The following is a 25,955-nucleotide window of genomic DNA, read 5'->3' on the forward strand; positions in this document are numbered from 1 at the left end:
CAATCTGGGAATGCAGCTGGCTGACCTGCTACTGTCCTCCGGTGCTCTGCCAGGGTATACACCTCCTGCAGCGCCCTCCTCTGGTCCTCACTGAGCGGTGCCATCAGCAGCTGGTACCAGGCAGCATCCCGATTCTGCACAGCTGTTGCATTTGGGGAGTGTGTAGAAGAAGAAAAAGATAAGAGTCTAGTGAAAATTATCATTACAGAGAACAAAAGTACATGATCAAATTACGATGAAATGATTGCAGAAATTAAGAGACAAACTTATTCCAGCAAAGGATTATTTCTGAGTACCCACTCCATATCTAACCATGTGGGGCTATCAGAGGAAGGTTAGGACATTGCAAATCTCTGTGTTGCCCAGTTCTCGACCTCCTTCACCATCTCTTCCTCCTGGGGTTTTACTATGCTCCCTAAAATCCAGATCTTGGCAAACACCTCTACTCACATGCTACCATGTTCCGCCAGATTTTCCCAGTACCTGCAGTTTCGGCTTCACTCCCACACCAAGAACTCAAGTTGGTGCTTGGGGCAAAACCATGCTCTAAGCCTCCCAGATTTTTCCATTTGGACATCTCACCACTACTAAAACCAAACTTAACATCTAAACTGATTTTGGACAGATCCCAAAACAATTTTTAAACCAAAGGAAATAAAGAATTTAGAGAAAATATCTAAAAATTTAGGGAGTAAAGACATACTTAGCAGAGCTTGTGTAAAAATTTGATATTCATCCACACTATTGTCAAGATCAAGTGGAGTGCTGAATCCCTCAAGGGCAGTTTCTTCCAACACTTCTTCATCCCAGTCATCCTCCTCCTCCTCCTCATCTTCACCTCTTCCGTTATTCGACTGCATTGCTTGAGCGGTTACATTCGTCTCCTCTTCATCACTTGAAATCTCCTCTGGCAATCCATTAATTATTTAAAAAGAATCAGAACACAAAAGGACAAAACATAAAATTCGACAGAACAAAAATTATAAAATGACATTCTGGAAATGGAAAAACTACCGCCTATTTTTACATGAAATTCTAAAAATAAAACTTTATAGTTTGTTAAATTGAAAATGACTTTAGAGGCACCTGGGTGGCTCAGTCAGTTAAGCATCCAACTTCAACTCAGGTCATGATCTCATAGTTCATGAGTTCTAGCCCCGCATCAGGCTCTGTGCTGACAGCTCAGAGCCTGGAGCCTGCTTCAGATTCTGTGTCTCCTCCTCTCTCTGCCCCTCCCTGCTCGCACTCTTTCTCTCTCTCAAAACTAAATAAACATTTAAAAAAAAAAAAAATGACTTTATACTCCTCACTGAAAACAATTTCCAAGTAACCCTAAATCTATAGTCCACTGGACATTACTACTGTTTTGCTATGGCTGTCTCATATTCATTTATATAAAAATGCTAATTAATCAGAGTCCCAAATTTTTTGTCAAAAAAAAAAATTGTGCAGTCAGTGCATTTTTTTTTTTAATGTTTATTTTTGAGAGAGAGAGAGTGCAAGCAGGGGAGAGGCAGAGAGAGAGGGAGATACAGAATCCAAAGCAGGCTCCAGGCTCTAAGCTGTCAGCACACAGCCTGATACAGGGCTCCAACTCACGAACCACAAGATCATGACCTGAGCCGAAGTCGGACACTTAACTGACTGGGCCACCCAGGTGCCCCAGTGCATGTGTTTTAAGTAACGATGAGTTCCCACTGAGAATTTGGGTCTCTCAACAGTTAATTCAGTTGATTACAAACTACTCAGAAGTGTGCAAATGAGGTCATTTCTACTAATAGAAACATAAAAATACAAAAATAAAGAAAAAATAGCTACATGTGTGTTGAAAAGTGGAAAGCTGAATTGCATATCACCATGGATTCTGTTTCTATGTTCAGGGCTGATCTGTTCTAAGCAGTTAGCCCAATATTATAAATAACTGGAAGATAGTAAATGCACAACAAAATCAACCCAAGACGGAAAAACCTAGAGTAAAACCCAAACCAGGCAGTATTATTCCAAAACTATTTCTATAAAACATACCACACTAAAGCACCTGAATTAAATGGCAAAGTAGTTTTAGGGATAAGGCGAGAAACAGAAGTTTTGATCATATACACACACACACACACACACACATATATATATGTATATATGACACATATATATGACAAAGATAGCAAGAAATACCTTTCCTAATTAGTCATTCTATACTTCAGCACAAATTGAACAGGAAAGTCTGGAAAATTACCAGAAATTTTTTCTCACATATTAGTTATAAGCCAACAGTTTACAAAACAAAAAATTAGAACTGAAAAAAAGAATTCTATAATTGTTGGCCTATACTCAGCAAAAGAATAAAAACCCTTCTAGTAAAGATGTCCTACATAGAATTCAGGAAAGCAAATTAGATCAGAAGTTGTGCTCTATGTTAGGAGTTAAAGAGTACCATTCCTCGTACCCAAACTAGGATGATGCTAATTAAATGCAAAATGTTTAAATCTATACTTGTATGTTTTACATGAAACATTCTGATTTTTCTCATTTAAAGAAATTCTGTTTTTAACAGATATCATAAGTTTCTCAAATTCCACATATGAGTGAAAACGTAACAGAAGACCATGGGGGAAGGGAGGGAAACAAAAAATAGTTACAAATGGAGAGGGAGACAAACATAAGAGACTCTTAAATACAGAGGACAAACTGAGGGTTGATGGAAGCAGGGGGATGGGGAAAATGGGTGATGGGCACTGAAGAGGGCACTTGCTGGGATGAGCACAGGGTGTTGTATGTAAGAGATGAATCATGGGAATCTACTCCTGAAGCCAAGAGCACACTGTATGCTAGCTAATTTGACAATAAATTATATGAAGGAAGGGAGGGGAAGGGAAGGGGAAGAAATTCTGCTTTTAACCTGAAGAGGGAAAACTCCATTTGGAGTTGGATTTGGTTACTTCCTGCACCCAAGCAAGTAGTTTTGCAATTATCATCAAATAAAGATCTAATATCCTTGACTCTAACAATCTTATTCTGTCAATTAAGCAAATAACCTTCATTTATGTACTTTACTCCAAATTTAATAATATGTAAACCATAAGTTTCTCCCAATTACAATTTTTAAGAACCATTAAAAAAAAAACATCAGGCATTCTATTAATCTGTTATACTGATACTTCCCTTAACTAATGGTTCATTGAATTCATGCTGCCGACTTCACAGAGACTATTGGCACAAACAAGAAAATGAAATACTGGTTCCTAACTCATTGTCAAAACTATGTGATTCTGTTATAAATGTATCTGAATTTCTCAGCGTTTAACAACATTCATTAAGCTCAATAATTATTTAAATGTCAAAAAATTAACAGATTTAAATTTACATTACAGGGTATGTCAACCAAACCCAAAATATTTGTTAAATGTGCAACAAGCCAAAGAATGTAACTGAATGATTCCAAATAGACTAAAATTCAGAGAAAATGCATGCTCAAATCAAAATCAATTCTAGCATTCATTACAATTAGAAGATTTTACCGTTTTCTTCCATATCAGCCTTCTCTGCTTTTGAGCGATCTTCCTGGTTTACCAGTTGTCTGGTAGCACAAACCTGCTTTAGGCCAAGGAAAAGGAAAAGAATTGAGGGTACAATCTGTCCCACCACAGCATCTACTGCAGGAGGTCGATTTTGCAATTCCAAAAGGATACTCAGTCCTATTATACACATCTTCCGGTCATGATGCCTACAAATCACAAAGAAAAAAAGGTACTCATGAGAAATGGGGACAACTGAAGATTCTACAAGAAAAAATGGCCAAGGTGATTTTTAAGGTTCACTCAATGGAATTATACAGAGGGATCCTCCATCTTGTACTATGTGAAATCCTATATAAACCAAGTTTTGTAAACCAATTATCATCAAAGAGCTATAAAAGTCTGTAATCAATATGGTGAATTTTACTATAGTATCAATTTATAACTGATTTAAATGCTTTATCTGTGCCTTGGCATAACAAGTTCTATTAAAGCAGGAATACCTGTATTTGACAGCATAAAATTCCTATCCAATAGAAAAAAGGAAAAATTCAGACTGTGTCTTCATTAGATTGGTCTACAAGGTTTCTCAGCACATACACTGTATACTAACCCCCCAGTGCCAAAAGCTATTCAGAAACTCAGCATATAATAAGCAAGCTAAACTTAATGACTATAAGTAAATCAATTAAATATAGTCCGCTATAACCTAGCATAAAATTTGATTCTGAAGGGAAAAAAATTTTTTTTAATGTTTATTTTTGAGAGAGAGGGAGAGACAAAGCACTAGCAGGGGAGGGACAGAGGGAGAGAGGGAGGCTGAATCCGAAGCAGATGAAATGATGAATATATTATAAGCTACTATTATTCGCATTGCTCTTTTTTTTTCCCCCCAAGCTGGGCGAACACCTCTATTAAGATCCTGAGCAAACACATGGCCTGGCCCCTGAGGAAACAGGATGGCTTAGGTGAAGAGGCAGACGGTGCCATTGGCCCCTGAGAAAACCCACAGCTGGGGCCAGGGCGGAAAGCCACATCCAGTACACCCAGGTCTTGGCTCAGCATGTGTCCCCGCAGCACCTTCACAGGCACCAGCAGTTGGTTCTGCAGCAGGTCACTGTGTACCATCCTATGGCAGACAATGACACTCCCGTGGTCAGAGCTAGATGTGAAGACCTGGTACCAGGTGTGGAAGGCCACAGCCCTTGGGTCCTCCTGTGGTGCCTCACCACCCTGTAAGGCTCACCAGAAAGGTCCAGATGAAACCACACCAGCTTGCTGTCATAGCTCCCACAGATGACCTTGTCCCCTGCAGGGTGCACTGCCAGGCTGGACACCCACTTACAGTTGGGTCTCAGCTTCTGGGTGAGCTCCTGGCACAGGAGACAGTAAAGGCAGATGCTGCACTCGAAAGTCACTAACACAAAGGATGGGACAGAGTAGAAGGCCACCCACGGCACCTGGCCATGGCTGCAGAAGGGGGTCTGCCTGCAGCGCCAGCTCAGCTAGTGGATCAGCACCTGTGTGTGGCCTGCAGGGGCCAGGACCACAGCCAAGAAGTCCCCACACCCATGCCAGGTCAACAGAGTCACAGGCTTCCCATGGCAGATGTGCAGCCACAGGTTCCCCCTGGCGTTTCTCCTCTGGGGCCTCCAGCCAGTAGGCAGGCTGAACGGCCGGCATCTCAGGTGGGATGAAGGCAGACAGCAGCTGGTCCTCGCTGCCCACCACCAGCTGGGCCCCCAAGGCCAGAATCAGTAGCAGCACCACGTCCTCTACAGCCACAGCCACCAGGCAGATGATGGGGTGAGTGTTCCAGCCAATACTCCTCAGCATACCCACAACGGGCATGGTCCTCGTGCAGTGGGTGGCAGCCACCTCCCAGAGTCATAGTAAGCCATCGTCAGAGCCTGAAGCCAGCCACTGGCCCTCTCCAGGATGACACTAAGGTGGTGGACAAGGTTGCTGGGGCCTCTAGAGACCAGGACCTGACATGCGAGGAAAGGCTGTGGGTCCTGCAGCTGGGACAGTTTGGGGACGAGGTCTTCAGGGTTCACATTCACCCTCACCTTGCACTGCCGTGGACACAGTAGAGGTCAAGGCAGCATGTGAAGCATTCCTGGAGGAAACAGCTATACACAGGCACACCCCGCAGGTTCGGAAACTTGTGTGCCGGGAAGGTGGGCTTCCTCTCACCTGGCTCCCATTGCTCCCACACCTCTTCGCTGGGCAGATACGCAGGAGGTGGGCCGTAGAACTCAGTGTGACGCCGAGGACCAGCTTGGGACTGGGTATGTGTATCTTGTGCCCATCTGGCCCAACATCGGGGTCTTCCACACCCAGATTTCTGAAGCTAGGGGTGGGGTTCTGGGGCCCGTGAAGCTGCATCTGGCCCATCTTAATGGCATATGCCCCAAGTGAGAGACCCTCTCCTTCTCCACCAGGGATGGGATGAAGCTGTGCTTGTCCGCAGGTCAGCTGGTTACTGAGTGGAGCACCAGGTCCCCAGTGAAGAAGTCCAGCTCATACAGATCGAAGCTCATGTCCCCCAACTGGCCCCTCTGCAGCCACCATGCCAGGGCCACCTGCTCATCGGTCAGCCATAAGTCGTGCCCTGTCATCCAGTCCTGCATCATGCACCGGTAGTCAGGATCATCCATTTTGCGCAGAACCTGGTCCAGCTTGTCAAGAGTACGCAGGGGCTTGTAGCTGTGCCTGCCATCCGTGCCCAATGCCCGTGCCCACCATGTTCCAGATGTCCTCTGTCCTTGGGGAAGAGGTCCTGGCCTGCACCTGTGGCCCAGTGGTCTTCTCCATCACTGCTGATCCTATCTTCTCCCTCTGCCGAGTCATCTTCACTCCTGTCACTGCTAGAATCTTCCAAGCCTGAGAACGTGCTCTCTGTCAGAGAAGCGACAATCTCTGCCATCCTGGAGGCTAGGAGGAGGGGCACAGATCAAAGAGAACTCCACCAGCTCCAACTCCAGCTCTGGCTCCAGTGGCTGCTTCCCAGGCCGTGCCTGTGTCACCGCCACACGCCTGCCACACTACCCAGCCGGTCCCAGCCCACTGCATTGCCTGATTCAAGTTACTAAAGCCAAAGGAGTATATTATAACAGGAACTGCACTGGACCTGAGGATGCCCCCCAATAGGGGTGCACATTAGGTGTCAAGAGGATCACAGCAGGAAAGATGATTATCAAGTAGGACTCTAAAGAATCCAAGGAAGCATAAGCCAAGCCTGTCCAGTCTGTGCAATAGTAGAAATGGCCTTTCTATCTTTGGAAAACTGCTTCTAGATGCTAATAAAGAGAGAAGCATTCCAACTGCATAACTGTGAGTGACAAAGCCTCTGCTCCCTAAATCTTTGTCAGAGATAATTTCAAGCACAATTTTTTAAAGTATGTTCTTCCCTTCAAGTCTTTAATAAAAAATCTAAATCAATGACAAATTCCAGTATCTTCCCCCATACCTGTTCTGCCATGCTAATTCACACCTGTATCACTGGCAGTGTCCTGACTACTCCTACTGGAATTCTCCTTCCTCAGCATTTCTAAATGGTATCATTTCTAAATGTTATCTTACAAAACTTAAAAAACAAAACACTAGTTGTATCTAATGTTTTAAACAAATTAATTGCAATCTAGCTCAAATTCTAGCATAACAATCACTAATAGGTGTGGGGTCACTTGAGGTGAGCATGTACCTACTACTCGGCATCTCATTTTTCTTATGTTTGAGAAGTAGGAGAGTGCTTCACATGAAGACAAACTCTCGCACCAGGGAAGCACCCAAGCTACAACGAACAATCCTTCTTTCTGACCTCACATTTGAGAACAAGCTCCCTTGAGATCTGCAGAGTTCCAATATCCAATAACCTGGGCCAGTACATTTTTACCAGACTGGCATTTTCCTTAGAAACATGACCCCATTTAGAATGTTTTTACCTATACACACTTAATAGTCATGGAACCTGCTGGACACTTAGTTCTCATTGCCTAAAGATCTAACGCTATCATGCAAGTAAAAAACAACTAGGGACAGACTATACCTAATTTTCAGAGCCTGCATTCTTTCCACTAGATTATACTACTGAAACACAGTTTAATTCTCTAAAAATTAAAATTTCTGTTTACAATGCACTAAAAATAATCCTTAAAAATGAAAATTACCTCTTTATATGCTATTTTACATTTTTAAAATCAATGTTCCAGAAACAGAAATGTAGAGTAAAATCCAAAAGACACATACCCAAGAAAACAATCCGTATCGTTCATCCACTGATTTATAAACTGTACAGTTAACGGTCCAGGATTGTGAGGCAACTGAATTTGTTCTAAAGTATGTAGCAGCAAATCAGGGTTGTAGTACAAGGCAGCAATGGCAACCTGAAGACACATGGTGCGGAGCTCACTAGTTTTCACTCCTCGGGTTAGTCTCTCCAAAACAAGTTGAACAAAGAGAGGAATGCACTAGAGAAAACAATAAAGAAGAGAGTCAGCCATACACAGAGAAACCAGATAACTTTTATAGAAAGCAATATGTTGGTAGAGAGTATTCTCAAATAAGATACCCTTAAGGACAATTAAACCTTTGCTTACCTTGTTCTTATGGTATTAAACAAATTTATATTCTCATAAAGCCCAGAGATTAAATGGCCAAAAAGAGGTCCTACAAAGGGCTAATATCCAAAATCTATAAAGAGCTCACCAAACTCCACACCCGAAAAACAAATAAACCAGTGAAGAAATGGGCAGAAAACATGAATAGACACTTCTCTAAAGAAGACATCCAGATGGCCAACAGGCACATGAAAAGATGTTCAACTTCGCTCCTTATCAGGGAAATACAAATCAAAACCACACTCAGATATCACCTCACGCCAGTCAGAGTGGCCAAAATGAACAAATCAGGAGACTATAGATGCTGGAGAGGATGTGGAGAAACGGGAACCCTCTTGCACGGTTGGTGGGAATGCAAATTGGTGCAGCCGCTCTGGAAAACAGTGTGGAGGTTCCTGAAAAAATTAAAAATAGACCTACCCTATGACCCAGCAATAGCACTGCTAGGAATTTACCCAAGGGATACAGGAGTACTGATGCATAGGGGCACTTGTACCCCAATGTTTATAGCAGCGCTCTCAACAATAGCCAAATTATGGAAAGAGCCTAAATGTCCATCAACTGATGAATGGATAAAGAAATTGTGGTTTATATACACAATGGAATACTACGTGGCGATGAGAAAGAATGAAATATGGCCTTTTGTAGCAATGTGGATGGAACTGGAGAGTGTGATGCTAAGTGAAATAAGCCATACAGAGAAAGACAGATACCATATGGTTTCACTCTTATGTGGATCCTGAGAAACTTAACAGAAACCCATGGGGGAGGGGAAGGAAAAAAAAAAAAGAGGTTAGAGTGGGAGAGAGCCAAAGCATAAGAGACTGTTAAAAACTGAGAACAAACTGAGGGTTGATGGAGGGGTGGGAGGGAGGGGAGGGTGGGTGATGGGTATTGAGGAGGGCACCTTTTGGGATGAGCACTGGGTGTTGTATGGAAACCAATTTGACAATAAACTTCATATACTGAAAAATAAATAAATAAATAAATAAATAAATAAATAAATAAACGTTAAAAAAAAAAAAAAAGTCCTAGAGCAGTGAGAGGAAGTCTCCTTCCCTTGTCTTTTTTAATGTTTATTTATTTATTTTGAAAGACAGAGTGAGGGAAGGGCAGAGGGAAAGGGAAAATCACAAGCAGTCTCCGTGCTGTCAGTGCAGAGCCTGATATGGGGCTCGATCTCACAAACTATGATCGTGACCTAAGCCTAAACTGAGTCAGACACTTAATCAACTGGGCCACCCAGATGCCCCAACAAGTCTCCTTCCTTTTTGAGTGCAGATTACAGTGAAGACTATCCCACAAGAATCCACACTCAAACGATGGCAACAATCCAAATATAGACCCAGCCACTTCCACATTTAAGGTAAAATGACTAGGTTGGAATTTTTGTGAAATCAGATTAAATGGGACTTAGAAAATAAATAAGCATGACATGACCAGAATTTCTCTTGAGAAAGAAAATTCCTAAGTCACAGAATGTAAAGTACAGCATGGTGACTGCATTTCATAATGCTTTATTACAGCCACCTGGGTGGCTCAGTCAGTTAAGCATCTGACTTCAGCTCAGGTCATGATCTCACAGTTCATGAGTTTGAGCCCTGCTTTGGTTGACCCCTGCTTCTCTCTCTCTCTCTGCCCCTTGTGGGATTCTCTCTCTCTCCCCCGTCCCCTCTGCCCCTCCCTCACTTGCTCGCTCTCTCTCTCAAAAAACAATAGTAATGCTGTATTACATATTTGAAAGTTGCTAAGAGTAGGTATTAAAAGATCTTATCACAAAGAAAAACAATTTGTAACTGTGTATGGTGCTGGATATAACTAGACTTATTGTGATCATTTTACAACATATATAAATATCAAATCATTATGTTATATTATCTCAATAAAATAAAAATAAGAAAATTCCTATTAATAGAAGACTGAAAATGGTAGACTTCGCATTTGAAAACAAAGGCATCTGACTCCAATTCTACCATTGATGAACCACTTTCATTAGAAGTATTTCCTTTTTTTAAAATTTTTTTAATGTTTTTATTTATTCTTGAGAGAGAGGGAAAGAGTATGAGTGGTGCAGGGGCAGAGAGGGAAACACAGAATATGAAGCAGGTTTCAGGCTCCAAGCTGTCAGCACAGAGCCCACTTCAGATCCTCTGTCCTCTCTCTCTCTCTACCCCTCCACCACTCACACGCTCTCTCTCGCTCACTCTTTCTCAAAAAAAATAAACAAAAAAAAATTTTTTTAAAGAACTAGTTCCTAATAGTTATTTTCACTAAAAGGGATGGGCTGAAATGATTTGTGTAAAATAAAATCCTGAGGTGTTCATATAAGCTCATTTTAAAATTAAACTTTAGCAGAAAAAAATAAAAAAATAAAAAATAAATAAAATTAAACTTTAATCCTCAGGGAGGATTGGAGGACTAGGCAGAGCACAGAGGTGGTTGAGGGCAGTGAAGACACTCTGTATGTTACTAGAATGGCGGTTGCATATCATTATACATCTGTCCAAACCCATAAAATATACAACACCAAGAATGAAGCCTAGTGTCCAGCGTGGGCTCTGGGTGATAACGATGCATTATTAACGTAGGCACATCGACCATAACCAATGTACCACCCTCGTGTATATGTTGATAATGGAGGACACTATGCATGTGTGGGTAAGGGGTATATGGGATATCTCTGTACCATCTGCTCAATTTTGCTGTGAACCTGTAACTGCTCTAAATAATACTCTATTAAACAACAAAGTTTCACGTAGAAATTTACGAGTTAAATTTAATATTTTTTTTGTGGTCCAAGTTATAAATATATTAGGAGCAGCAGAATACTAACTAGCCTTATTTAGGAGGATACATAAAAGTACCATGTATAGTTATGTGTTTTAGTTTTAAGATTGAGATTTTAGGGACGCCTGGGTGACTCAGTCTAGGTTAAGTGTCCAACTCCCGATTTCGGTTCAGGTCATGATCCCACAGTCGTGACATCAAGCCCCATGTTTGGCTCCCCACTGATTGTGGAGCCTGCTTGGGATTCTCTCTGCCTATCTGCCCCTCCCCTGCTCATTCTCATTCTCTCTCTCTCAAAATAAATAAACGTTAAAAAAAATTGAGATTTTATAAAGAGATGACTAGTTTGATGTTTGATTAGCCCTACTGGTTTCTTCTCAAATTCCAATACAGAGCATTCAGATAGCACAACACATGTAGGATGTAGGCTACATTAAAAATTATTACTATGGGAGAAAGGGGAACCCTCTTACAGTGTTGGTGGGAATGAAAACTGGTGCAGCCACTTGTGGAAAACAGTATGAAGGTTCCCCAAAAAGTTAAAAATACAGTTACCCTATGGTCTAGTAATCATACTACTGGGTATTTACCCAAAAAACAAAAACACTAATTCAAAGGGATACATGCACCCCTGCTTATAGCACCATTATTTACAATAGCCAAATTATGGAAGCAGCCCAAGTGTCTATCAATTGATGAATGGATAAAGAAGATGTGGTGTGTGTATATATATGTGTATACACACACACACACACACACACACACACACACACACACACACACACAAATAGAATATTCAGCCATAAAAAAGAATGAAATCTTGCCACTTGTAATGACATAGATGGAACTAGAGAGTATAATGCTCAGCAAAAGAAGTCAGTAAGAGAAAGACAAATACCATATGATTTCACTCATATGTGGAATTTAAGAAACAAAACAAATGAGCAAAGGAAAAAGGGAGAGAGGCAAACCAAGAACAGACTCAAATATAGAGAACAAACTGATGGTTACCAGAGGGGAGGTGAGTGGGGGGATGGGTTAAACAGGTGATGGGAATTAAGGAGGGCACTTTTTTTTTTTTGTCCAATAACTCTTTATTTTTTTTTCAATATATGAAATTTATTGTCAAATTGGTTTCCATACAACACCCAGTGCTCATCCCAAAAGGTGCCCTCCTCAATACCCAAAACCCAAACTCCCCTCCCTCCCACCTCCCATCAACCCTCAGTTTGTTCTCAGTTTTTAACAGTCTCTTATGCTTTGGCTCTCTCCCACTCTAACATCTTTTTTTTTTTTTTTTTCCTTCCCCTCCCCCATGGGTTTCTGTTAAGTTTCTCAAGATCCACATAAGAGTGAAACCATATGGTATCTGTCTTTCTCTGTATGGCTTATTTCACTTAGCATCACACTCTCCAGTTCCATCCACGTTGCTACAAAAGGTCATATTTCATTCTTTCTCATCGCCACGTAGTATTCCATTGTGTATATAAACCACAATTTCTTTATCCATTCATCAGTTGATGGACATTTAGGCTCTTTCCATAATTTGGCTATTGTTGAGAGTGCTGCTATAAACATTGGGGTACAAGTGCCCCTATGCATCAGCACTCCTGTATCCCTTGGGTAAATTCCTAGCAGTGCTATTGCTGGGTCATAGGGTAGGTCTATTTTTAATTTTTTCAGGAACCTCCACACTGTTTTCCAGAGTGGCTGTACCAGTTTGCATTCCCACCAACAGTGCAAGAGGGTAAGGAGGGCACTTGTGATGAGCACGGAGTGTTGCATGGAAGTGCTGAATCACTATATTGTACACCTGAAACTAACATTACACTGTGAAAAATTTTAAATTAAAAAATTTTTAAATTATTATGGTAAAATAATTATAGTAAATCAATGAAGCCATAAGAAAATGTAAACTAAACTTGAAAAGCTCTTCTTGAGATACTTTAATAATAAAGCTTCATTTTAACAAATGTTTACTATTACTTGCAAAGCCATTAAGAATACAAAGAAATTCTGAGGTTTTAAAACTAATAAAACTAAAATTACCCTTTTACATTAATACACCATCAATTGTGGGGACTGATTATGCAGAATACTTCTATATACTACTATGGAGTGATCTACAGGATGGATATATCATTATGTGAAGAAGGTAAGATGGGAAAAAAAATATGTACAGTATGCGGCTGTTTAAAAAGGTGAGGAAAGAAAAAAGTGAGGAAGGAAGAATGAATACACCTCTTTGCTTACCTTTTATTTTATCTTAAATGTTTAGTTTTGAGAGAGAGAGACAGAGCACAAGTGTGGAAGGGGCAGAGAGAGAGGGAGACCCAGAATGCAAAGTAGGCTTCAGGCTCTAAGCTCCGAGCTGTCAGCACAGAGCCCGACACAGGGCTCCAACCCACAAACCGTGAGATCATGACCTGAGCCAAACAAAGTCAGACACTTAACAGAGTGAGCCACCCAGGCGCCCCTGCTTACTTTTTAAAATGAAAGGATAACTAGACACTGGGGGTGGGCAGACAGGGAGAATAAGGGGAGAGGGGAGAAGGATGGAAGCCAGACTTCTCTGAATACACCTTGTTTCATAAATTAGATTTCAGAATTATGTACACATTTTATATAGTTAGAAAAAAAATTAAAGCAATTCCTAAAAGTTAAAATAAAATGAAATAAATGAATCAAACAGCGATTATTTTAAATGACTTTAAAATTTATGATCTGACTATATTTTGGCTATATATATTCCTAGCATATGGACATACCCTGGAGATAAAAACAGCAAGTAAAAAATTTTAAACTGTTAATAATCATCATGTGTTAGAGATAATGTTGGTATAATTACTCTGAGACTGTACGTCCATATTAGTGGGATAAAGAAAGTGAATAATTATGATGAGAACCAGGATTTCGGGTATGGCAGATACAGATTCAGATCAATTAGGTTAAGTAAAAATAACGAAGTCCTGAATTTGAACTAGAAATGTCTGTGTGTGCTAATGATAAGTAAATCTTAAAATGATACAATATGTATTTCTTGGATCTCTTTGGAAATAATGACCAACTCATTAACAATAAATATCCCTTGTGTTTATAGTCTTGAATACCATTTCCCAAGGTAGGGCAGGACATGTACAAGATGAACCTGGAACATCTAGTCATACCAGACAGCAAGAACACTACTAAACACTACTGGAGTCACTTAAGGTGGGCATGTATGCTCCCAACTGGCCCAAGTTTAAGCAACTTTGTATACCTGAAATACACTGAAATACATCAAACAAATTTGAACCTGTAAGTTCATAATAATATTTAAAAAGCAAAAAAAAAAAAGCAAAACACCTCACTGGTCATCTTTGGAGAATGTTAGGAAACAAACTTATTATCTTGAATCATAGAAAATAAAAGGAAATACTCAAACTGTTCCTCAGAGTAACCCCAATAATTGACGAAAAGACATTTCATAGAAATATTTCAGCTAATAAATGAAAAAGAAATGACAGAATAATCACCACCAACAGCAGTAGCATCATAAGATGAGAGACAACCAGACATTCTGTGCCTCCTGGTAGAAATAGAAACCACCATCTATGAAGCATTCTTGCCAAAAGTATCACAAATGCATCTGACCAAATCTCTAGATCTAACTACCAAGTTACAGGAAATAAGAGGAATGTAATTTCAAGCCAATACAGCCGTGCAGCTCTACTTAAGTGCACCAGAACTGTAGCTTCCCTAACATTCAAGATTCCCTAGTGACCCTAACTTTCTGACATAGAAATACCAACTTTCCAATCCCTCTGGAACCCAGTTTTAGGAGCAAAAACCCACTGTATTATACTAGAAATTTTTATTTGCTAACTTCAAATGGATCTATCCAACTAAAAGCATTTTTTTTTTCAGCTTCAGGTATAGAATTTAGTGATTTAACACTTACATACAACATCCAGTGTTCATCACAAGTACCCTCCTTATTCCCCATCATCCATTTAACTCATCTCCCTACCCACCTCCCCTCTGGTAACCATCAGTTTGTTCTCTATATTCAGGAATCTGTTTCTTGGTTTGCTTCTCTTTTTTTCCCATGTTTATTTGTTTTATTTCTTAAATTCCAAACATGAGTAAAATCATATGCTATTTGTCCTTCTCTTACTGACTTATTTCGCTTAGCATAACACTCTCTAGCCCCATCCATATCATTGCAAATGGCAAGATTTAACTCTTCTTTTTATGGCTAATATTCCATCATATACACACACACACACACACATATATATGTGTGTGTGTATATATACACACACACACACACACACACACATATACATACACACACACACACACACACCACATCTTCTTTATCCATTCATCAGTCGATGGGAATTTGGAGTCGATGGGCATTTGGGCTCTTTCCATTGGGCTATTGTTGATAATGCTACTATAAACACTGGGGTGCATGTATCCTTGCTTCCAATTAGTATTTTTGGATCCTTTGTGTAAATACCTAGTAGAGCAATTGCTGGACTGTAGGGTAGTTCTATTTTTCAATAAAAGCAATTCTTTAATTCAACTTTTTATTACCTATCAGACTCCTCCAAATGAAATTTCAACTTGTTCCACTTTCCACAACCTCTCCTACTTTACTGAAAAGATAAAGCTATTGGATTTAAGCTTCCACACCCCTTCTTTCTACCTCAAGACATCTCTCGAGCATTATTCAAACAGCATTTTCACAACATTAGATGTTCCTTGGGTTTGGAAAACAAAAACATTCCAGAGTTAAATTAATTTGGAATACACAGATACTAACACACTCTTAGACACATTTTCAGATAAAGGCACAAGAAGTCAAGCAATAATGAAATCTGTTGAATATTGTTTTATCTAGTATTTCCTAGACTTATCTGACCATTGAATACTTTTTTGTAATGAACACCTACTAATACCATTAAATGGTCACAGTTTGAGTAATATCATCACTCTATTCCCATCTACTGGTATCCATACAATCTGTAACTGTGGGAAAAGTCATCTTTATAACTTTCCAAGGAAAACCTGTGCTCTCAAGCTTTTCCCTGGCCTCCTCATCTAACACCTTGTTTTTTCAGGTGTTTTCTATGCAATGTTTGCAATGGCACCCACTATAAATCTTATTCTAGGTTTCTCTTTCCAATGCTTCTCACCTAGAACAGAAGCAGTACCCTCAGACTGCAACTAGCAATAGCCTCCTTGCTCCTCTTCACAGCCAGTGTATGCAGAAGACCAGTTTAGATTAAGGCTACTGCTAGCAAACTCATTATTCTAAGTCCCTAACTTTGATCATGTCATTTCTCTGCTCAATGGATTCTCTGTTCAATTGCTTACAGCAAGGGTTGGTAAACTTACAGTAGATATTTAATAATACTTTCAACTTTGCAGGCTATATACAGTCTCTGTTGCACACTTTTTTTTTCTTTAAACATCCCTTCAAAAATGTGAAAACCACTCTTCATTCCTAGGCCATACATACAGGTCACAGGCTGGATTTGGCCCACAGGCCATAGCTTGCCTACTTCTGGCTTAGAGGAGAGATTCTGAACTCTTTGGTATGGGTATATTCCACACCTTCCAGGCATGATTAGATTCTACTGCTGAGGACTTTCCAAAAGCCAGTCAACAGAACTGAACCCTTCTCTACTTTCACTCAACTTCCGTTCTTTACTATCTCCTTGTTCTGTTGACATCACAATGTCTTTCTACCTCACCTACATCACCTAAAACAGTACTCGTTGAAGGAGAAAATGAGCCTTCAAAAATACATGTAAAACTTTATCAACCCGGAAAGGAGGCTGGAGGGTCACTCTTCTCAAAAATAATGGACAACTTGGTGGTAAGCAGCAAATAAGAGGAGGCTGGTGGTTCCTCCTAATTAAAATAAAAAGATAAACCGTAAGCTAGAAGTTCACATGAGAAAAACAGGAAAGAGACAGTCAAGAAGAATCCTCCTGGGGTCAGAACTAACTCAAACATGGGCTTTGAAAACCTCAAAACAGCCATTATAAATGTTTAAAAAATAAAACATTTTCTTAATGTTTATTTATTTTTGAGAAAGACAGAATGAGCAGGGGAAGGGTAGAGGCAATGGGAGACACAGAATCCAAAGCAGGTTTCAGGCTTGAACCCACAGACCACAAGATCATGACCTGAGCTGAAGTCGGATGCTAAACTGAGTCACCCAGACACTCCTAAAAGAAAACATCTTTAAAATATAGGAAGCTATGATGACCATGTCTCATCAAACAGAAAATATCTATTAGGACATGCAAATTGCAAAAAAGCATCAAATGGCAATTCTAGAGTTAAAAAATGCTATAGGGGCACTTGACTCAGACAGTAGAGTAAGTAGCTCTTGATCATGGGGTTCTAAGTTCAAGCCCCAAGTTCAGCATGGAGCTCACTTAAAAAAAAAAAAATGAAAAAAAAAAAAAGAAAAATTCATTAGAAGGGCTCAACAATAGATCTGAACTGGCAGAAGAGAGAATAAGCAAACCTGAAGATAGATTGAAAAAGAGTATGTAATCCAAACACCAGAGAAAAGAGAGAATAAAGAAAAATTATCAGAGCCTCAAAGAAATGTGGAACACCATTAAGCACACCAATGTATATGTAGAGGGAGAATCAGAAGGAGAGAAGAGAGAAAAAGAAGAAAAAATACTTGAAGAAATAATGGCTGGAAACATTCCCAGTCTGATAAAAAACAATCTATATATCCAAGAAAGTCAACAAATCCAAGTAAGATAAAAACAAAGACATTTCATAGTAAAAATGGTAAAAGACAAAGAGATAACATTTATAGCAGCATGAGAAAAAACATACATAGCGACCAAGTACAAGGGAATGCTAGTAAGATAAATCAATGTTAATCAATGTTTCTTATCAGAACAATGGAGACCGGAAGGCAGGGTGATGGTATATTCAAATTGCTGAAAGAAAAAACCAAGAATTCAGTAAAACTGTCTATCAAAACTGAAAGTAAAATAAAATACTCTCAGAAAACAACAACAGAGAATTCACTGCTATCAGACCTTACCCTGAACTTACTAAAGGAAGTTCAAGCTGAAAGCAAGTGACCCAGAAGGTTATTCAAAGACACACACATCCACACACACGAGCTCCCGTAAATGTAATTATGTAATTTTCAAAAATAGAAAAACACTATTTCTTTGACTTTCTCCTCTTAAATGTTTTAAAAATGAAATGCAATTAAAAAAAAAAAGAAAAAGAGAAAAGAGAAAGCGATTGCATAAAATAACATTTTAAAATTGTATTGCTGGGACTATAAAATATAGAAATGTAATATATTCAATATTAACAATACAAAGGAAATAGGAGCAACATTTTACTGGAGAAAGCAAATGACACCAGATGGTAACTCCAATCCAAAGGAACAAATGAAAAGAATTGAGAAATGGTAAATAAGAGAGTTAATATGCAAACTCTATAAACATATACTTGGCTTGCCTTTCTTAGCTTCTTTAACACATAAAATTACAAAAAACAACTATTTCTAGGTTTATAACATATATAAATGTAATATATGTAACAGTAATAGTATAAAAAGGAGGAAGAAAAGATAATAGGAGTAATGCATCTATTTCTCACTAAAATTATGTTAACCTAAATCTGAAGTAGATTCTAATAAGATGTATACAATAAGCCCTAGAGCAACCACTAAGAAAAAAAAAAATTTTGAGAGAGAGAGCACATGTGCACACAAGCTGTGGAGAGCCAGGGGGAGAGGGAGAGAGAGAATCTTAAGCAAGCTACACGCCCAACAAGAAGCCTGATGCTGGGTCTGATCTCACAACCAGGAGATCATGACCTGAGCTAAAATCAAGAGTTGGATGCTTAACCTACTGAGCTTCCCAAGCACCCGGAAAATTTTTTAAATAGTGAAAAAAAAATTAAAGAAATTAAAATGTGACCTTAGAAAATATTTACTTAGGGTACCTAAGTGGCTCAGTCAGTTAAGCATCTGCCTTCAGCTCAGCTCATGATCTCAAGGTTCGTGAGTTCAAGCCCCACATCAGGCTCTGTGCTGACAGCTCAGACCCTGGAGCTGGCTTCAGATTCTGTGTCTCCCTCTCTCTGTCCCTCCACTCATGCTCTGTCTCTCAAAAATAAATTTTTAAAAAAAATTTTTTAAAGAAAATATTTAACTATTTCAAAAGAAAGCAGTAAAAAAAGAACAGGGGAAAAAATGAGATATATAAAATAAAAAATGACAGACTAAATCCATGCATAACAATAACATTAAATATTAATATATTAAACAATCAAAAGAGAATGTCAAATTGGATTTAAAAAAACAAGATTCATCTATATGCTATCTACAGGAAACACACTTTAGATTCAAAAATATAAATAGCTTAAAAGTAAAAAGATGAAAAAAGATATGCAAACAGCAACCATAAGAAAGTCGGAGTGGCTATACTACTATTAGACAATATAGACATTAAAACAAAAAAAAATGTGGGGCGCCTGAGTGGCTCAGTCGGTTGAGCGGCCGACTTCGGCTCAGGTCACGATCTCGTGGTCCGTGAGTTCGAGCCCCGTGTTGGGCTCTGTGCTGACAGCTCGGAGCCTGGAGCCTGTTTCGGATTCTGTGTCTCCCTCTCTCTGCCCCTCCCCCGTTCATGCTCTGTCTCTCTCTGTCTCAAAAATAAATAAACGTTAAAAATTAAAAAAAAAAAAATGTTACTAGAGACAAAGAGAAACATTTTTATTGAAAAAGAGGTGAACTCAGGAAGATATAGCATTTATAAACATACATGTACCTAAAAACAGAGCTCTAAAATATCTGAAGCAAAAACTGACAGAAAAAAAGGGAGAAATAGACAAATTCAACAACAGTTGGAGACTTCACTTTCAATGATGGATAGAACAATAATGGATGAGGGACGCCTGGGTGGCTCAGTCCATTAGGCATCTGACTCGGTTTCAGCTCAGGTCATGATCTCACAGTTCATGAATTCAAGCCCTCATTTAGGCTCTACCAACAGCACAGAGTCTGCTTGGGATTCTCTCTCTCTCTGCCCCTCCCCCACTTGTGCTCTCACTCGCTCGCTCTCTCTCTCTCTCTCTCTCTCTCTCAAAATAAACATTAAAAAAATTTTTTTTTAAATAAAGAACAATGATGGATGAGTAGGCATGCCCAAGTGGCACAGTCGGTTGAGAAACCAACTCTTGATTTCGGCTCAGGTATGATCTCAGGGTTGTGGAACTGAGAACCACATCAGGCTCCACACTTAGCATGGAGCCTACTTAAGATTCATTCATTCATTCATTCATTCTCTCTCTCTCTCTCTCTCTCTCTCTCTCTCTCCCCCCTCTCCCTCACCCTCTCTAAAATAAAATAAAAATATTTTTTAAAAATAATGGATAAGTAGAAGATCAAGTAGATAAGAAACTTAAGCAACATTATAAATCAACTAGATCTAACAAAAATCTATACAACATTCCACCCAACAAAAGCAGAATACATATTATTCTTAAATGCAATGGAACAGTATCAGGACAAACTATATTTGGGGCCATAAAACAAGTCCCAATACATTTAAAAAGAATGAAATTATAGAAAGTATGTTCTCTAATCACAATGGAGTAAAATTAGAAATAATAATAGAGGGGTACTTGGGTGGCTCAGTCGACTGGTCAAACATCCAACTTTAGCTCAGGTTGTGATCTCACAGTTCATGAGTTCAAATCCCACACTGGACTCTCTGCTGTCAGCACAGAGCCCCCTTCAGATCCCGTCCCCCTCTCTCTCTGCTCCCCACCAGCTTGTGAGTGTGCACACATGTGCTCTCTCTCTCAAAAATAAACATTAAAAAAAAAATCAATAACAGAATTTGGGAAATTCACAAATACTTGCAAATTAACACACTCCTAAATAACCAATAGGTCCGGAATAAACCACCAAAAAAATGAGAACATATTTTGAGTTAAATTAATATAGCTAAAACAGCACTTAGAGGAAAATTTATAGTTGCAGATGTATTTAAAAAATAATTCAAATCATAACATAACCTTCCACCTTAAGATACTGGAAATAGGGATACCTGACCGGCTCAGTTAAGGGTCCAACTCTTGATCTTGGCTCAGGTCATGATCTCACAGTTTGTGAGTTTGAGCCCCAAGTGCAGAACGTGCTTAGGATTCTGTCTCTCCCTCTCTCTGTCCCTCCCCCACTTGTGCACACACATGTGTTCTCTCTCTCTCAAAATAAATAAATAAACTTAAAAAAATAAGATACTGGAAATAAAAGAGCAAACTAAACTCAAAGCAAATGGAAGAGAATAAATGGTAAAGATTAGACCAGAAACTAATGAAATAGAAAACAGAAAAACAATAGTGAACAAAACCATAAATTGGTTCTTTGAAAAGATCGACAAAATTGGAAAACCTTTATTTAGCTCAACTGACCAAAAGATAAAAAAGAGAGAGAGAAGACACTAATTACCAAAACTGGGAACATACTACCAACCTACAGAAATAAAAAAAATATGAACTTCATGCCAACAAATTAGTTAACATAAATTACACCAACAAATTCCTAGAAAGGTGCAAACTACTGAAATTAACTCAAAAATAAATAGAAATATGAATACACCTATAATAAAGGTATAGAAAAAGCCATTTGACAAAATTCAACATGCTTCATGATAAAAATAGTCAACAAAGTACAAACAAACAGGAACTCCCTCAACCTGATACAAAGCGTCTATGAAAAACCCACAGCTAACATCAGACTTAATGGTGAAAGGAATGTTTCCCCCTAAGATTAGGAACAACACCTCTCCTTTCACCACATCTCTTCAACATTGCACTAGAGGTTCTAGCCAAGGCAATTAGGCGAGAAAAATAAAAAGCACCCAGACTGGTAATCCTAAAAAGTTTACTGAAACATTAATCTAATAAACAAGCTTGGCAAGGTTGCAGGATACACAATAAATACATATTTTTAAAATGTATTTCTAAGCATGGGCAATAAACTTGAAAATGAAATTAAGAAAATAATTCCATTTACAATAGCATTAAAAAGACTAAACTATGAATATTTTAACAAAAGAACTGCGAAACTTTTACTGTGAAAACTAAACAACATTTTTAAAAGAAATTTGACCTAAACATAAGGAAAGAGATCCCATGTTCAGGGGATAAAAGACTAAGTATTCTTAAAATGGCAATATTTCCCAGATCTACAATGATTCTACAGATTGAGCACAATGCCTCTCACAATACCAGCTGACTTCTTTGCTGAAATTGACAAGCTGCCCTAAATTTCACATGGAAACTCAAGGAACCCAGAATAGTCCAAACAGTCTTGCAAAAGAACAAAACTGGAAGACTAGAACTTCCTAATTTCAAAATTTAATAAAGATAGTGTAGTCCTGGCTTAAAGATAAAAAAAAAAAAAATCAATCAAATAGAATGAGAATACAGAAATGAACCTCACCTTTATAGTCAATTCATTTGACAAGGTGCTAAGACAATTCAATAGGGAAAGAATAGTTTTTTCAACAAATAGTACTGAGACAACTTGCTATCCACATGCAGAATAATGAATTAACTCCTTTCTCATACCACACAGAAAATTTAACTCAAAACGAATTAAAGAGCTAAATGTTGCAGCTAAAACCATAAAACTTTTCGAAGAGAACACAAGGAAATCTCTGTGAACTTGTATTTAGCAACAGGTTCTTAAATATACCACCAGCCACAAGCAACAAAAGAAAAATTAGATAAACTGGGCATCATCAAAATTAAAAACTGCTTCAAAGGACACCATCAAGAAAGTGGTAACACAACTGCGGCGCCTGGGGGGCTCAGTTGGTTGAGCTTCCAACTTCAGCTCAGGTCAGGATCTCACAGTTCGTGAGTTCAAGCCCCTCTGCGCTGACAGTGTGGAGCCAGAGTGGGATTCTCTCTTTCTCCCTCTCTCTTTGACCCTCCCCCACTTGCATGCTCTCTATCTCAAAATAAATCAAACTTAAAAAAAAAAAAAAAAGATTTAAGACAGTGATAACACAATCCACAAATTGGGAGAAAATTTTTGCAAACTGTACATCTGACAATGGACTTGAATTTAGAATATTTAAATAACCCCCATAACTCAATAATAAACAAATAACCTAATTAAAATGGGCCAAGAATCTGAATAGACATTTCTCAAAAAAAAAAAAAAAAAAAAAAAAAAAAAGATATACAAATGGCCATAGGAAAAGATACTCAACATCATTAGCCATCAAGCAAATGCAAATCAAAACTGTGATATACTACTTCACACCTACAAGGATGGCTATAAGAAAAAAAAAACTGATCAAGAAAACAAGAGCAACAAAGCAAGAATTGATGAGGATACAAATTGGAATCCTCCTCATTCACTGCTGGTAGGAATGGGAAATGGTGCAGCTGCTTTGGAAAAAGTTTGGCAGTTCTTCAAACAATTAAACAAAGAACCGCCACTCCTAGATATATTCCAAGAGAAATGAAAGCACGTCCACACAAAAATCTGCATAGAAATGTGCATACCATTATTCACAGTAGACAAAAAGTGGGAATAATCAGGGGCGCCTGGCTGGCTCAGTCAGTAGGGCATGTGACTTCTGATCTCAGAGTCATGACTTCAAGCCCCTCATTGGGAATGGAGCTGACTTAAAAAAAAAAAAAAAAAGTGGATATAATCCAAGAATCCACCAACTAACGAATGGCTAAAATAAATGTGATATATCCACACAATGGAATATTTGGCAATAAAAAGAAATGAACTACTAGTACGCATGCTACCACATGGATGAACCTTTAAACCATTATGCTAAGTGAGAAAAGTCATTCACAAAGGACCACATGATTCTGTTTATATGAAATGTCTAGAATAGACAAATCTCTAAAATAAGAAAGCAGAATAATGGTTGCCTAGGCTGGGGGGTGGGGGGGGGGGGGGGGGGGGGAGGGGGTAGGTGTTAAGGGGAAATGAGGAGTTCTTTCGGAGATAGTGATGGAATGCTCTAAAACTGACCAAAGTAACCATAAAATACCTAGGAATAAACCTAACCAAAGAGTGAAAAATCTATACACTGAAAACTATAGAAAGCTTATGAAAGAAATTGAAGAAGACACAAAAAAATGGAAAAACATTCCATGCTCCTGGATAGGAAGAGCAAATATTGTTAAAATGTCAATACTACCCAAAGCAATCTACATATTCAATGCAATACGTATCAAAACAACACCAGCACTCTTCAAAGAGCTAGAATAAACAATTCTTAAATTTGTATGGAACCAGAAAAGACCCCAAATAGCCAAAGCAATCCTGAAAAAGAAAACCAAAGCTGGAGGCATCACAATTTCAGACTTCAAGCTGTATTGCAAAGCTGTAATCATCAAGACAGTATGGTACTTGCACAAGAACAGACATTCAGATCAATGGAACAGAATAGAGAACCCAGAAATGGAACCACAAACGTATGGTCAACTAATCTTTGACAAAGCAGGAAAGAATATCCAATGGAATAAAGACAGTCTCTTCAGTAAGTGGTGCTGGGAAAACTGGACAGCGACACGCAGAAAAATTAACCTGGACCACTTTCTTACACCATACACAAAAATAAACTCAAAATGGATGAAAGACCTAAATGTAAGACAGGAAAATCCTAGAGGAGAAATCAGGCAACAACCTCTTTGGCCTTGGCCACAGCAATTTTTTACTTGACATGTCTCTGGAGGCAAGGGAAAGAAAAGCAAAAATAAACTATTGGGACCTCATCAAGATAAAAAGCTTCTGCACGGCGAAGGAAATAATCAGCAAAACTAAAAGGCAACCAATGGAACAAGAGAAGATATTTGCAAATGACATATCAGATAAAAGGTTAGATCCAAAACCTATAAAGAACTTATCAAACTCAACACCCCAAAAACAAATAATCCAGTGAAAAAATGGGCAAAAGACATGAATAGACACCTTTCCAAAAAAGACATCCAGATGGCTGACACACACATGAAAAAATGCTCAACATCACTCATCATCAGGGAAATACAAATCAAAACCACAATGAGATACCACCTCACACCTGTCAGAATAGCTAACATTAACAGCTCAGGCAACAACAGATATTGGCAAGGATGCAGACAAAGAGGAACCCTTTTGCACCGCTGGTGGGAATGCAAACTGGTGCAGCCACTCTAGAAAACATTATAGAGGTTCCTCAAAATATTAAAAATAGAACTACCCTACAATCAATCCAGCAATTACATTACTAGGTATTTATCCAAGGGATACAGGTATGCTGTTTCAAAGGGGCACATACACCAACGTTTATAGCAGCACTACTGACAACAGCCAAAGTATGGAAAGAGCTCAAATGTCCATAAACAGGTGAAAAGATAAAGAAGATGTGGTATGTATATACACAGTGTAATATTACTCGGCAGTCAAAAAAAGAATGAAATCTTGCCATTTGCAACAGTGTGGATGGAACTACAGTGTATTATGTTAAAATAAGTCAGAGAAAGACATAGCATATGATTTCACTCATATGTGGAACTTAAGATACAAAACAGATGAACATAAGGGAAGGGATGTAAAATAATATAAAAACAGAGAGGGGGACAAACCATAAGAGAACAAACTGAGGGTTGCTAGAGGGGTATTGGGTGTGGGGATGGGCTAAATGGGCAAGGGGCATTAAGGAGGACAGTTGCTGGGATGAGCACTGGGTGTTATAAGTAAGTGATGAATCACTAAATTCTATTCTTGAAATCATTATTACACCATTTATATTAACTTGGATTTAAATTTTAAAATTAATTAATTAATTAAAAAATAAAACTGACTATATGAATAGTTGCATGATTCTGTGAATATATTAAAATACACTGAATCCACTGTAAATGAGTGAATTATATGGTATGTGAATTATAGCTCAATAAAGCTGTTACCAAAAAATACATGGAGCAAACATTACAGAACTGAAAGAAAAAAAGACAACTCCAT

The 25,955-nt window shown here is 38.7% G+C and overlaps 1 protein-coding gene across 1 annotated transcript in view; it reads right to left on the reverse strand.

The window, feature by feature from the left end:
- The window catches only part of IPO8 (importin 8), an 86,257-nt gene that overhangs the window by 11,609 nt on the left and 48,693 nt on the right, over window positions 1-25,955 (reverse strand). The window contains exons 21-24 of the mRNA XM_042946181.1: window positions 7,764-7,984; window positions 3,516-3,721; window positions 704-907; window positions 26-142 (exon numbers count right to left, since the gene is read on the reverse strand). Coding sequence (XP_042802115.1) covers window positions 26-142; window positions 704-907; window positions 3,516-3,721; window positions 7,764-7,984 — 748 coding nt within the window. The remainder of the gene's footprint in view (window positions 1-25; window positions 143-703; window positions 908-3,515; window positions 3,722-7,763; window positions 7,985-25,955) is intronic.

Source organism: Panthera leo, chromosome B4 (genome assembly GCF_018350215.1).
Source record: "Panthera leo isolate Ple1 chromosome B4, P.leo_Ple1_pat1.1, whole genome shotgun sequence".
NCBI classification, from domain to species: Eukaryota; Metazoa; Chordata; class Mammalia; order Carnivora; family Felidae; genus Panthera; species Panthera leo.